General features: G+C 43.1%; 1 protein-coding gene across 1 annotated transcript in view; it reads left to right on the forward strand.

Annotated features, from left to right (window-relative positions):
• AATF (apoptosis antagonizing transcription factor) overlaps window positions 1–14,524 on the forward strand; it is a 55,641-nt gene that overhangs the window by 28,568 nt on the left and 12,549 nt on the right. The window contains exons 9-11 of the mRNA XM_055720403.1: window positions 5,520–5,587; window positions 7,603–7,683; window positions 11,016–11,087. Coding sequence (XP_055576378.1) covers window positions 5,520–5,587; window positions 7,603–7,683; window positions 11,016–11,087 — 221 coding nt within the window. The remainder of the gene's footprint in view (window positions 1–5,519; window positions 5,588–7,602; window positions 7,684–11,015; window positions 11,088–14,524) is intronic.

A 14,524-nucleotide genomic window follows, 5' to 3' on the forward strand; every position in this document is an offset into this window, starting at 1 on the left:
CAGGAGTGACTTTGCATTTTCACCAGGGAAGAGGAAAAGCATTTGGGGTTTGTAGTCTTCTTTACTTGGACTGTTGTTGTACTTCGCTTCTCTCTCCTTGTTTCCTACAGTGATTTTGTTAAAAAATAACCGCTTTTTAACCTATTAAAAGATAACACATTTTTTCAATGTGACATGTCATGTTGCGGCTCTGTGAGCCAGGGTGAAGGGAATTTGCCTGGGCTTTTGAAAGGATTCTGTGTTAAAAGATAGTGGAGCGCCGTTAGCAGACATTTGTACCACAGTAGTTTGTTTACTATCTCTAGTAACAAACACACATGTAGCTAGAAAAGTCTATATAAGCAATTTGCAAATATTTTAGAGTTCCTCACTAATAAAGTGAGTATTTTTTTAGCCAAGGAGTGACAGAGTGTTCTAGTAAAGGTTAGCAGCTGCTGGTAAAGCTGAAGTCGGAGTTTCTCCTGTTTTTCTCATTGTTTCAGAATCCACAGATTATCCAACTTTTTTCTGTTTCTGTTGCTTTCAGTGAATGACTAAGGTGGCAGAAGCAGTACGAAGTTCTGCTTTTCCATTGTTCTGCACGGTTGTTCTAAAATGAACATTGGTAGACCCTTGTTTGGTATTACTGTTGGTGCAGGGAGCCCTGTACAACTGCTTTGACTTCCCCATACAGCAGCCAGCACGATGGCCGGGCTGAGACTGCGTCTCACCTCCGCATACCTGACTCGGTGAATTCAAAGGCAGCAGTGCCACTTGCAAGAGAGAGTAGGTGGCTTTGATGCTGTGTAGCAGAAATGACCCGTGCCTTTACTGGCTTTTCTGAAGATTTTAATAACATCGGAAAAGTGTTGCTTTTGTTCCGATTGTATTTCTAAGCTTTGTAAACTCAACTGTTTCCTGTGATACACTATAGATCAACTTTTGCGAGGTATTAATTTGAATTGATCTGTGAGGTCTAAGAAGAGCAAGCCTTTTGTCATGAGGCTTATTTCGCTTATACTTAGCTCTTTGTCTCAACTGGAAATTCTTAGGGGTCTGCAAATCAGAAAGGTCAGCAACTGTAGTATTAGAAACACTGATAGATAGTGCATGAAAATGAGACCTAACCTCTAAAATGAAAATTGACCTCTAAAATGAGAAATGAATCTCTATTACCCTTGAACAACACCCTGATGACATTTCTAAATCCCTCTGATTTTGTACAGTGCACTTTGTGTGCATCTCTTTAACTAGCGTCAAGAGGGAGTCCTTTTAAGGTGAATTCTTTAGAAAGCACACATCATTGACTCCAGTGTGAATTTTAACAATGGCTCTGGTGTCAGCAAAGGCAGGTGAATACTAACCGATTTTGAAGCTCCTGCCTTCAGACATGTTCTGCGGGAACACTGCCGTACTCTTTGCTAGTGGTTGCAGATTTTAGGCTTGCTCACATGCTCAGGACACAGGAGGCAGAGTCAGTTCCTGCCTGCTCCCGGCCCTCCGCAAACAAGGCTTGTGGGCCTTGGCAAACCACGTGACCTCTGTGTGCGCTTCTTTACTTGTGTGGTTGGTAGCTCCTGGTTTTGACCAGGGACTCTGATTGGGTTGGTTTTAATAGCAAAGCTTTTCTGAGTTCATAAAGATGTGTGCATGGGAGCACTCTTGGCGAGCATCGCCACTGCCTTCCAAAGGCGGGTGATACAGACGTTATCTCCTGCTTTCTGCTGCCCGTTGTCCGCTTTGCACGTCCTTTGTCCTGCTGGTTCCAGCTTTTGGTAAGAGCAGCTTGGAGTCGGTAGTTGAGCTGCAGACTGCTGGACGTGGTTGCACTTCGTTGCAGGTAGGCAGTTGTGTTTGCTTACATGGGAGACTGAGCTTAGGTTTTTGAAGTTCAGGGAAGATGTGAAGAGGTGAAGGAGGGAAAGCAAAAAAGGATACGTTTCAAATCAAAGCCTTTTGATGCTGAAATTGCCTAACTCAAACTCTTGTCTTCACACATCAGGGCTTAATGCTGATAGTGATTTACTTACACTTCCTAGTTAATAATTAGACATTGGGAGACACCATATATCACTCCTAATGGAATATATGGGGTCTGATGAGAGTTTTCTGTTTTGACTAATAAATTTTAAACAGAATCGCCAAGCTTAATGAAATATTGCAGCTTCGGAAGTGTTTAAAGTCTTGTGCTGTGAAAACACTGTTGCTTTATTCAGTAAATGAATTTATCATTCATTCTGTATCGTGAGCCCTAGCTGGCTCTGGAGCATGGGCTGAATGCAAGACTCTGAACTAGAAAGCGGAAAAACTAATCAAATCCTTAAAGACCAAAGGCAGCGAGGCAGGTCTAGACTGACTTTTTCAGTTGTAGCCTCTGGCTACATCCACTTTTATTTTAGTAACCATTGTTAGCATGATTTATAACTTCAGCTTTAAGATGTACACTATTTAGATGTTGTAAGAAGCTTTGCAGCCTTTTTTCCCCTCTATTTCCTAATTTCCCTCTTGTTCCTGCTTTTTTTCCACTTCCCCCTATTTCTGTCTCCCTCTCCTCTCCCCAGCAGCATCCCCAGTCCTCCGGTTGATGTGGCACTGAAAGAACATTTCACTGTCAGCCCCAAGGTCAACAAAACCGTCTCTGCCTCAACTAATGGCTGATCGGCTGGTGGCCTAGTTAGTGCCAAGGAGATGGCTGTGGGTAGGGTTTAGTCTCCTACTGCTGCACAAAGCTTTTCCCTGCTAATTTTGCTCACAGAGGAGAGGATATGCCCCCCAGCAAATAATGGGATCCCTGCTGTTGCCCTGCTAAGCAGCACGCAGTTCAACCCCTCGCCCTTCACAGCCATTGCAGGAAATGCTGCCTTGCCAAAAGGAGAGTGATCCTGTCCAACAAGATCCTGCCCACTCCCTAGGTGCAACACTGGGAATCTGCCCCAGAAACGCATCTTGTTCTAACCAGCGTGGACGTAGTTGTAAGATCTTGGCAGCGCTCCTTAGTTTACCAGTCTTTGGATTTGGTAGGCTACCAGGAAGAGCAAGTCCTGCTGAAAATGTCTTGCTGCTTAGTGTTCTGAGAGCATGGGACATCTGTGCATTGCTGTCTCCTCATGCCTTAGCCTCTGCCATTACTACTCAGCAGTTTTTTGCTGCGCATTGTGCCAAGGAGGCAAGATAAGAGGTGACAGTAAACACACCTTATTGCCAGTACAGGAAGAAACCACTAAAACCTTGCTGCACCATTTCTCGCTGCTGTTAAAACCCTCCCTCCCACCTTGCTTTTGACAGAATATTGACTAGAAACCAAGATCCCATTTCTGCTTAGCCTTAAGGGCAGCTGTTTACAGAGTGGTGGTGTTACATAGGTTTACTGTGTCGTATGTCTGTGTAACACTGGATTTGGATCTTGTATTTAGCTGCCAGAAGTGACTGTGATGAAGTAGGAGAGATAAACTGATAGATTGTGTGCCAGAAAGATGTTGGGAATCAATCAGATAAACAGGGCAGAGAAGTAGCTTGCTGTTTTCTAGTGATAATAAACCAGTGGCCTCTCTTCCTGGAATTTCTAAATGTAATTGCTGCAGTAATAATCTCAAAAAATAAGCAAATAGAAAAAAAAGTCACAATGGGTTTTTAATTATGCTTGAATCACTCTTTTTGTGTGTGTGTGTGTTACGATGTATGCCTTGGAGGAGAGGAAAGATGTGGACAGGTATAAATATTTTCTCTGTTGCTTCAGCATCTCTTATTTGAAAATAAAAAAGGCTCATAAAAAGATACCTATCTACCTTTATGGCATTTTTCTTTTGTGGGGTGCACGCCTTTCCCCTCCCTCACTCCGGTAGTGTACTTCAGTGATCAGAAACCATGGGGCTCAGTGAGTTTCTCACATAGCACTGTGCCCGGGACAATTCTGTCATCAGCTGTGCTTCGTGGGGCAGCGTCCGTGCCCAGGAAGCCTCTGAGGGCCTGCTGCTCTGAGCACAGGGGCAGACTGGAGCCAAGCTGTGCTCAGAAATGCCATCGTCTCACTTGAGTTGGTATTTCCCTCCACGCCCCCGGCTGCGAGGGGGATGTGGAGCTTCTTTCTTGTCCTCTTGCCTCCACTGTACGTGCTGTCTTGGGCCAGGTGAAGACCATGGCTGCTCTCCAAGCCCTGCTTTCCATGACCATTACTGTACCTCAACTGACCATTACAGTCTAGTCCCTGCCTAAGCAAAAGTGTAGGGTGGAGGAGAAGCATCTTTCATCCTTTCTTCTCTGGCTTCTTTGTGGGATTGCCTGGACTCTCTGGCTTCCAGGTGGGTCTGTTTTGGGTGCTTTCTGAGCCGAGACAGTAACTTCACTCGTCAGTGAAATGTCAGCATCTAAAAAGCAGCCTGTGTCCCTCTGTTTTGGAGGGGTTATTTCTGTTCTTTGTGTTAATATGTTGGCTAATACCCAAGGCACAGCACGTACAATTTACAGTGAGTGGTGATAAACATATAGCACCAGTCAAGTAGCCAAGAAGGCTGTTCACAATATTCTTTGGCTGCAGGAAACAAAAAGGACAAAACCCAGCCCTCAGGACATGAAAAGAAATAGAAAAGCCTACTTGAGCATTCCTGCTCTAGCTATAAAAATTGTTTTGCTGTGCTGTTCCTCAGAGCGAGCGTTACTGCCCAGCAATGCTTGACTTCTGTCTGGTGAAATGTTTGTTTCCACCTGCCCTCCCTGCACGAAGTGTGGGGTGAGACCTGGGGGGCTGAGGTCTTACTGCAGATCTGCCTGTGCAGCATCTCTTGCCCATGGGAGCAGTGCACACAGCAGCCTGTGAACGTTCAGGCCTTTTTTATCTTTCCAGAGCCCAAGGTACAGTACCAGCCTCTGAAACATGAGCTGAAGCTCAGCTGCTCACATCCCCCCAAGCCTGTCACTTCTTTGCCCGCTGTGGGATTGTACACTTTGCTCTGGGCTCCTGGGACCAGCAGCTGCCGAGCGCTTGGCCCCTCTGACAGTCCCAGAGGAGGCTTTGCAGCGCTCTTACACTTAAGGCCGTTTGTATGCTTTGCCCGTGTGGAGCTTCTTGTGCCACGGTGCTGCTAAACTGTGCCCCTCTGGCTCTGCATAACCTTTTAGATTCTCATCAGATGAATGACATGATGTGACGTGTCACCTAAACAAACCATGATGGGTTGAAGGGAAGACTATACTACTACTAGTTCCATCTGAAATTACATACAGAAACTCTTTGTGGTGGCCTTCAGTGTTATGGTCCAGTCACATATTCTATGGGGACCTTTTTGGAAGAGGGGCATGATCTACTTAAACTTTTAGCATAGCTGTCAGCTTTTTCCCTTGGAAAACTCTTTCATGCAGAGGGAATGTTAAAAAGCCTTTGTTCTTGGCTTGGGGTTTTCTAGGAAGTTTCAAGAAATTGAGGCATACATGTTCCCTTGGGAGCCTGGCAGCTGATTTCTTAACTATTCTGGGAAACCTGTGAGCCTGTTTGCATTAACCTGTCTTTACTGTACTTCTAAATGGGATTGCTGTCTTTCTTCTAGCTCCTTCGAGAACTTATAGAACGTAAAACCACTTCGTTGGACCCCAATGACCAGGTAGCAATGGGCAGGTAAGTAGGAAGCTGCCTGTAACATCACTGACTTCGCCCCAGCACTGCATTCCGGTTCAGAGGTGCAAAACTACTTGAGGGCTTCCAGTCCAGCTCATTGTAGAGGGCAAATTTTTAAATGACTCTGGAGAAAGCATCTGGTGTAAGAAATTGCATAACAAATGATTAAAACAGTATGAGATGAGCCAAGAAAGTCGTTCGCTGTAACGTATTGCTTGGTTATGGATCACAAGTGTGACTGGGAGTTTGCCAGCCTTTAGCCGAGCCCTGGTTTGCCGACGAACCCCTGAAGATGCTTTCCAGTTGTCAAAGGCTTGTTCCAGACTTGGAATATTTCTGAGTCAGTGGTCCATGCAGCACATAGGGAATCCACAGAGGGGTGTCTTAACCCTAGTGAGGGTCTGTTAGGTCACTAGACAAGTGTCTGCCTGCTGCTGAAATTTGGCCTTTTCTCATTGTGAGCTCTGATTTGTCATTGTTTCAGGGGATCAAACCTTCTGTTGTGAGGTCAGTTAAAGCAATTCTTGCGTATGCTTTCTCCCTGCTGTAAGAAAAGCTGCTATACAATTGAGACAATATCAGAGAATATTTTCTGCATGCAGAAGTAAAATATAATTCCATGTAGGGAAGCTCTTATTTCTCTGTTTAATTCTCTAGTTAGAAAATAAAGAATCTTCCAAATACCACGTAATGAACAGTGTACATTTAAATAGCCAGGGGCTATAATTTAGAAAAGTGTAAAAGCAGAGGAAGGCTGAAAATGTTAAAGTAGGGGCTCTCCACTGAAAAAGTGCTATGGGGGTGTCTGTATGGGGAGGGGAAGAAAATGCATTAGGAAATTTTGTGATGGTGAAATAACTTTTATCCTTGTAAAATATTACCCAAATTTTAGTGCAATGTGTCAAATTTATTTTGTGTATGTCTGGAATATTATGGAAAGCTATTCACTATAATTTAACATGATATAGACAAAATTACATTTAAGTGGTGATTACATTGTACATTTATCTGACTTAACAATAAAATAGATTACAGTAATTAAGATTATATTAAGATTGCAGTAATTGGATTTTGCTAGATTTTTTTCCCTGATGTCGAGTTTTCTTTGTATAAATCAGGTAAGATGACGCTCATTTTTGTAAAAAAAATATTTATAACTAGTAGAAGTTTTTCCCCGCTGAAAACTTCTTTGACTTGATGAAGTTCTGTTTGAGAAGTTGAGTCTTCCCTTCTAAATACATTTGGGCATCAGACAGCACTTTCTGAAATTGCTTATTGCTTTTCTTTCTTTTGTAGCCTTGTGTAGTAATAGTTGGAGCATTATATAGGACTGCTTGCTAGATTTGCCAGGTTTGATAGTCAGAGATGGTGGGGGAAAATGCTTGCTTGTAATCTTCAATATAATTTGCAAAACTGAAGGAAGAAATAAATTCATGGTGTCTGTTGCATCACAGTAATTCTGTTCTTGAAGTTAGCATAACCTGTCTCACTTAAAGAATCAGTTTAGTCTGTGGCAGACCATCTATTCTGTTATGGGCTTTCAATATGCAAAACAGAAGTCATTCTAGTAATCAAGGCTGAAACAAAAAAGCAGTACCTGTAAAGGCATTTTTTACAGGTTTTAGCATTCATATTTTGCAAAGATTTTCTTTTTAATTGTAAAGATTCTTAAAAAAAAAAAAAATAATCAAGGATGAATAAAAAATGGAGCCAAGCCTTGTGGCCTCCATGGATTTCCCTGCGAGTAGAATGTTCTCAGTGAACCACAATGTCTCATCTGGATCAGCAGGTCTGGTCTGTGTCCCATCGTGGCTGCAGTCAGTGCCATGTCTGTGGAGTGAAGCAGTACCACGGGCACTTGAAGTTTCGTACTTGTTCTCCTGAGGTTCTGATCTTCTTCGCTTGTGTCAATGCAGTGGTTGCAAGGGCTGGGAAGTGCCTCAGACCCCAGTGTAGCTAATGCTCATTTCCCAGTGGCTCTAAAGGTTGTGTAACTGTCGTTTTGCATTCCTCAGGCAATGGCTGGCCATCCAGAAGTTACGAAGCAAAATAAAGAAGAAAGTGGACAGAAAAGCCAGTAAAGGAAGGAGAATCCGGTGGGTGAAAGCTTCTGCAAGCAAAGAGAAGTTCTTGATTTTACCAAAGGAAGTCTGGCTGCACTGGTTGGCTCTGGGGTGCAGTGGTAGGCTTATTCAGGCCTTTTAGAGCAAGGATGCTCTGGGGCATCCACTGGAGAACCTTAATGTTCTTTGAGCATAGTATAAGGGCTTGGTTGGATGCAGCCTGTGAGTGCTGCCCAGATCTGTCTTGGCAAGAGTGTTCATTGGTCTCAGAAAACACTGGCAAGAGGTGTTGAAGTGTCACTAAGTGATCTGGGGCCGTAATTTCCAGTGAAAGCCAATAAACACCTGTTGTGCAATATATATTTAGCTGATTAAAATGTGGGAAGAGCTCTAGGTGAAGATGTGCAGAAATGCCTCGGTGAGGTAGATGTCTCTTTCCCTACTGACTGTCAATTGGAATTCGATGTCTAATCTCTCTATTTTTGTAAGTCACATCGCAGCTTTCTTTAGCTTCAAAGCATTTCACATCCTGACCACTGATTTGGGTTGAGCTCTCCTGTTGTGTGTTCAGTGTAAGAATCTTTCACGTGGTAGGGTGGAAAGGGAAACAGTCTGGAGAGAACAAGGTGTTGGTTTTTTTCCCTTTGCAAAGCAGATATATTAGTCTCCCTGAGTTTAGCATGACTGCATGATTTGTAGTGGAGGAGGTGTTTGTGGCAGGGAGGCATGCTGAAAAGCTTCCTGAAAAATCCGCAACATTAACCATCCTTTTGTGAGTAAACTATAAATCGTGAGTTTAGATGGCATCTGATAGAAAGTCAGTGGAGTCAGTCTGGGTCAGGCCTGGCATAGCAATTTTTAAGATAGATGTCATAAGATAATTTATTGAAAGAGGGAAGAGCTACTTTGTTGGCCTGAAAAGCCTATAATTATTGACTATCAATATTCTTCTCTGTCAGCATCACACATAATTGGATATATTCATGATTCAGTCAAAACTACTGACAACATCACACAACTGAGTCAGACTCGTAAACCTCCAGGAATAATGGGGAAGTCTCTCATTGTGTGCAATCTGTGCGCTTCAGCATTCCTGAGAGATCAGCTATCTCACCAAGTCAATTGCCTCTTAGATCTTAGGTGCCTTTTTTTTCTTCTTTAAATAAAAGTTGCAGTGACCCTGCAGGGAAGATATCAATAAAAAAGTGTCATTGTCTGTGTTTAGGATTAGCATGTAGTTAAGCTCCACCATCTTTTCAGAAGAGTCCCAGTAGAGCCCAAATGGGTGTTTTTAAAGAGATGGTTCTTCCACTGAGAGAAGCAGTGTCACCCCAAGCAGATCACTTATCCTCTGTTCTTTTTTTCCTTTTCTAAAACTGGGGCAGCAGTGCTTAGCTCGGTTTTCATGAAGGACTCTGAGATCCTGGAGAGCAAAGTATTTAATACTGTTTCCTCTGTCTCCGTAATTCTTCCTTTTTAGCAGTCCTTTAGCAAACCTTCAATATTATAGCATGTTTGGATGAAATGTGCTAGTTTATTGTAGGGTGTGGGGATCTTCCAGTGCTTTCAAAAGCAGTCGATTTTCCACTTGACATGAGTACTTGTCCCCTTCATAGACAGGGAAATTTGAGCACTGAGAGGGGAAGTGAGCTCATCCAAAAACTCCACAGTCGAGCTTAAGAAACCTGGTGCCTAGAACTCTGCTATCCCTCACTAAGACATGCCTTTTCTTGAGGTAGAATCTTCCTTTAAAAAGAAGGTACTTTTAAAAGAGGGTAGAATTTTCTTGAGGAGGAGTGATGTGTCTACACCTCTTTTTCATGTCAGTGATTTCTGGTCCTGTGCTGCTGCAATGTGGGATGTCTTTCTGTGAATGAAAATAACTGGTTTATATCTGCTAGACTGGGATTTTTAAAGTCCTGATTTTAAAAATGTGACAGTAATATTAGTTTTGGACAAACAACTCGTGTCAGAGAATTTATCTGAATTGCTTAGTCCTTTTGCCGCTACACAGACTGTGCCTGTAGAAGCTCTTTGATCTGTATGAATCCATCAGTTGGTAATGTCTCATAAGTGAACTGTTTTGTAGTGCAGCCTGTTGTTGACCTGTTTGTTGCAGTACTAGCCCCACACAGCTACGGCTCTTCCCCGGCTCGCTCGTCGCAGCGTTAGACCAGGGCAGTTGCTTCCATTACGAGTGACAAAGACTTGATTGTGCAGAGAAGCCCTCGTGTAAGGTTGAGCGTGTGCTGTGCCTGAAGAACCACTCTGAAATAGTGTCGTGAGCTAAAAATCCCCTTGAGGGAATGTTCCTGCATAAGCAAACAAAAGGGAGTGCAGAGGTGACAGAGTGGAAAGGTGATTCTGGGCAAATGCTTGTGAATCCTTTTGCCTGCTATTTGTCAAGCTCTAAAAATAGCAGCAGCTTGGATGAAACATTTCAGAGCTGGGTAGGCAGCGTGGTAGTGTACACCAAAAGCCATTGGTTTGGAATCCCCTGCTCTTAGACACTAGGGTTTAAAGCCACCTTTTCATTCTGAGTTTTTCAGTACTCTCTTAAATTTTATGTCAGGTCCTTGGATATAAGTCATGAAATCTATTGCAAGTTCCTAGCCCAGGGTGGGAAGCGGGAGGGGATCCCATATCTGGAGGTGCAGAACAGCTTGTAGAAATATTCTGGTGGATCAGAAGCTCAGACAGATGCAGCACTGTATCACCTTGGATACGCCCCATGTCTTCTTTGCACCCGCCTTTTTTCTGTCTCCTTTGCTGTTTTTATGTGCTCCATTTGTAAGTTATTCAGGGTAAGACTTTCCAACTACAGTACAGCTAGCAGAGTGGGATTTTTATATCCTTTAGGGCCCTAGACACCACAGAGCAAGGAGAAACTGATAGCAGATGGATGCTTGAGAAGGTTTGATGCTCTGACGCTTCTGCTGCCTGCAGTGGGCTCTTTGGGCACAAATTCCAGAAGGTGATTAAGATGCCAGCTGAATGGAAGGCTGAAAACAAGTTCTTGTTTCTCTGTCTGTGAGTTTTCAGGGTTGTCTCTCTGGGAGTCTTGATTATGTACTCGCACACATTTAATGGGTGCTGTATGTCCACATTCTAACTGTGATAAAAAAGGATTTTCTTGCTGTTCAGTTCATTGCATCATCTGATTATTGTCCATGTTACAAGAAAGGAGGAGGAGGAGGGAAGTGGGGGGGAAAAGCCAGCTACAACTAGTGACTCATTAGGTACTGGTCACCAGGAAAAACGGTGCTTTGCATTTCAGGGGCTGCTGTGTTTCTATTCAAGCAGCAGCGTTTCCTTTTCATTAATAGTTACTAATGTGCTGCCTGCTTATTTCCTGCACTATTCAGGTATCATGTCCATAGCAAGCTGGTGAGCTTCATGGCACCTATTGACCACTGTACAATGAATGATGATGCCAGGTGAGTAATAGATTAATTATGTTTCTCAAATGGCTTCATGACAGCATGATATTGACCTGTTCTTCAGTCTGTCGCCCCCTCCATTTCTTTTTATCAGTTAACCATTTGTCACTGGCATCATAGCCTGGGTGTCTTGGTCACATCTGTCCAGGCAGTCTGGCTGAGCTTTCACTCTGTAATTACTGTGACACCAAACAAGAAATTTTCATAAATCTCAGTACCTGCATTTTGATTCCTGCTTAAAATGCCTCCAATTTTGAAATCTAGTTTTGTGGAATTATTTTGGAAATAGACAACTAAGTTATCTGGTGTCTTCAGTATAATCAAAACGTAGAAAGACTTTGTCTTTTAACAGAAGTGGCAACTGATTTAAATTATGTTTAGTATGCATTTTCTTAGATCGCTTAATAACTGGAATAGTTCAGTGAAGATTCACTCAAGACCTAAATGCTTGTATTTGTCTATTTAAAGAGTGAAGAATTTTATTTTGAGACTATAACGTTTTAATATGCTAATTAAAATAGAAAATATCAGTAAAGTTTTGTGCACGATTACTAGATAGTTTTTCTACATATATGCTATATCTTGAAATGCTGAGCTTTTTGTGGGAAGGAGGTGGAATAATTTTTCCAGTGAATGGATGTGGAAGGCTTGAGAAACATCTTTCCCCTGGGTTGTGGAACATGTTTGTGCTTAGTGTGAGAGAGGTGTCATTTGTCTGTTTGCGAGATGGAAACCAAATACCTGCTGTTCTTAGGCTGTTGCCTTTTGGGGTATTGCACAGACTTCTGGATGAGAGCTCTCCAGTAAACTGGCACAAAAAAAAGATGTTTTGTGTCCATAATAAGACCCGTGCTGTTTCATTATGCATCTTTTTCATAGTTTCTTTACTCTTTTTCTTTTTTTTCAAGTGAGAAAACTGGTCTGATTTCTGAATATTGTCTAGATCTCTCACCACAAAAATATGTGTTGCATGTGTAGGGTGAAAGCTCTGCCTCCACCCATATAAAGTAGTCAGTTCTTCCACCTCCTTACCTGGATCACAGGAAGAGAGGGGCAGAAGTGGCTTGGACACTTTCACCTGTTTGGCAAGTAAATCAAGTACATTTTTCTTTCTGATATGCAGGGCTTGAGCTAGCAACTGTCTGTGCTTCCTAGCTGCTAAGTTTCCCAACCTCCTTACCTGAATGGAATTGATGTCTTTGCTGTTTTGGATAATCCTGAATAAAACGTGGGGCAGGATACATACATATCTGGTAGAGTCATACCATTCCATAGAAATGGTTCTGGGACACGCTGCTCACTCCCCACATCTTTCTGTCTGAGGATGATTAGGAGGTGGCATATGTGTTTATAGGAAGAACCAATTCATACCACATTCATTAATAATATGCATGAGTCTGATATTTCTCTATCTTAGTATTATGTCCAGTTGACTGGTTACTACTTATGCTTTGAGAATTTTGAATGAGGTTAGGGTGTCTGTCATGTTTTTGTGCATACCACATATGGAACTGTCCTGCAGGTTAGGCAGGCATACAGCCCTCTGCTCTGTCCCCAGAATGAAGGCAAGCTTAGCTTGCATGGGGTGTGCGTGAGGGGGAGGAAGGTAAAAAAAAAAAAAGCGGGACTGCTCCTAATAATCTGGGAGTTATACTGTGTTTGGTGTCCCCAGAGGTGACATTGCCTCCTCCTTCACAGTCCACCGCACTCACTTGTATTCCAAAAGTTGCATAGAAAATACATTCTGTAAGCCAAAATCCGCCAGCAAGTCAATGCAGACGTGAAGTGCATCGGAACAGCTGGGACGATGGAGTTGTTCTGCACAATAGCCTTCTTGGGCCTCAGCTAGACTTCATCTGGCTGCCATCTTCATAACCCTTATTCCCCTCGCTTCTCGGGAGGCACCTTGAGTCCACCACAAACTGCACGGGGTCTGGCTGACCCTCAGAAGCTATTCCAGCTAATAGGATGCTATCTACGTTATGCTGTGTCGACATAGTTATCATTGTGGTAGGGACAGAGTGTTTGACATTTGGTTTACTGAAAATGTCTCCTGGGGGTTTTCTCCACATTGAGCGGGTTATTACATCGCTTGCATGTTTCACTGATTCTTTGGTGGCAGCAGCGTGGCAGCAGCTGCTGCTGCTTATTGTCTGACTGCGGGAACTTATTTCTTACATTAAGTTTATTAGTCACTTTGGAGGCCCGCCATACTTTCTGTTAATGGCATTTTAGTCACTTATCTCCTGATGTTGGTTTAGCCGTCTAGAGTGAGGCTGTTGGTTGATGTGTTCACACACCAGCAAGTGTGCCTGAGGGTCGTATCGTGTGGGCAGCTGTATCCCGTTCTGCCAAGACCAGGCTTTCAGGCAAACCCTGGGTGTGGATGGGGCAACGCCGGGATCAGGCTGGGCAGGTTCTGTTCCTGTTCTGCCAGCGGCTTTGTGGATGACCTTGAGCAGGTCGCTCTGTGTTTCTGAGACTCCTGATTTCTCTTCGGTGCATTGGAGGACTGCTGTTGAGAAGTGACTGTAAAAAACAATGGTTTAGTAAGAGTAGTAGTATTTCATTTTTTAACATACGTAGGAAGCTTTTTCTCTCAGACAAGAGACAGATACACAAATAGAAGCCTAAGCTTTCCTTGCTGTTGCCAAAATGCCTGCTGGTTACTTGTAATACAAAGAATATGCCTTGCCTTTGCCTATTGCAGGCATTACAGTCCTCCTTAAGCAGTTTCTCTGCAGCTTCCTCCCCACGGGATGTGCTTTGCCATTGTTTAGTCCTAATGTTGAGCTTAGATTTCTCTCCGCTGTAATTTAGGCCCATTACTTCTTGTCCTATTCCGTGTGGGCTTTAGGAACAGATTCTTGCTTCCTCTTTGCAAGCAAAGGACACCTCTTTGCAGCAGCCCTTCCACATTTAGGTGGGCATTCTTGCTTTGCACACTGAAAACTGGGCATTACTTAGCTTAGCTTCCTTCCTTTCCTCTGTAGTTTGCAGCATTTGTGTTTGCATCCAGACGTAAAACGTATTCAAAATACTGGAGTGGCCAGTGTCTGAAAGTTAGGCCTCTATAGATGTTTTGGTTCAGCTCTCCCAAAACAAAGATATCTGCTGCTATCAGTTGGTTGTTTTTTTGTTTTTTTGTTTTTTTGTTTTTTTTTAAAATCATAACCACTCTTTAGGGGTCACATCACATCTCAGTTGAAAATGCCCCTGCACTTGCCATGGGCCATAATACCTCTCAAGCAGCCACAGATGTACTGGACAAGGCAAGAAGAATTCAACATCTGCTTTAAACTGCAGGTGAATTAAAAAGAAAGGACCGAGCCTGTACGCATGAGAGGGAAGCAGTAATGATAACAGCTTTCCTTTGTGACAGAAGAAGGTAATTTTATTGTTTGCAAGTATGAATTACTAGATTGAAAATGCAA

Source organism: Falco cherrug, chromosome 1 (genome assembly GCF_023634085.1).
Source record: "Falco cherrug isolate bFalChe1 chromosome 1, bFalChe1.pri, whole genome shotgun sequence".
Classification (NCBI taxonomy): domain Eukaryota; kingdom Metazoa; phylum Chordata; class Aves; order Falconiformes; family Falconidae; genus Falco; species Falco cherrug.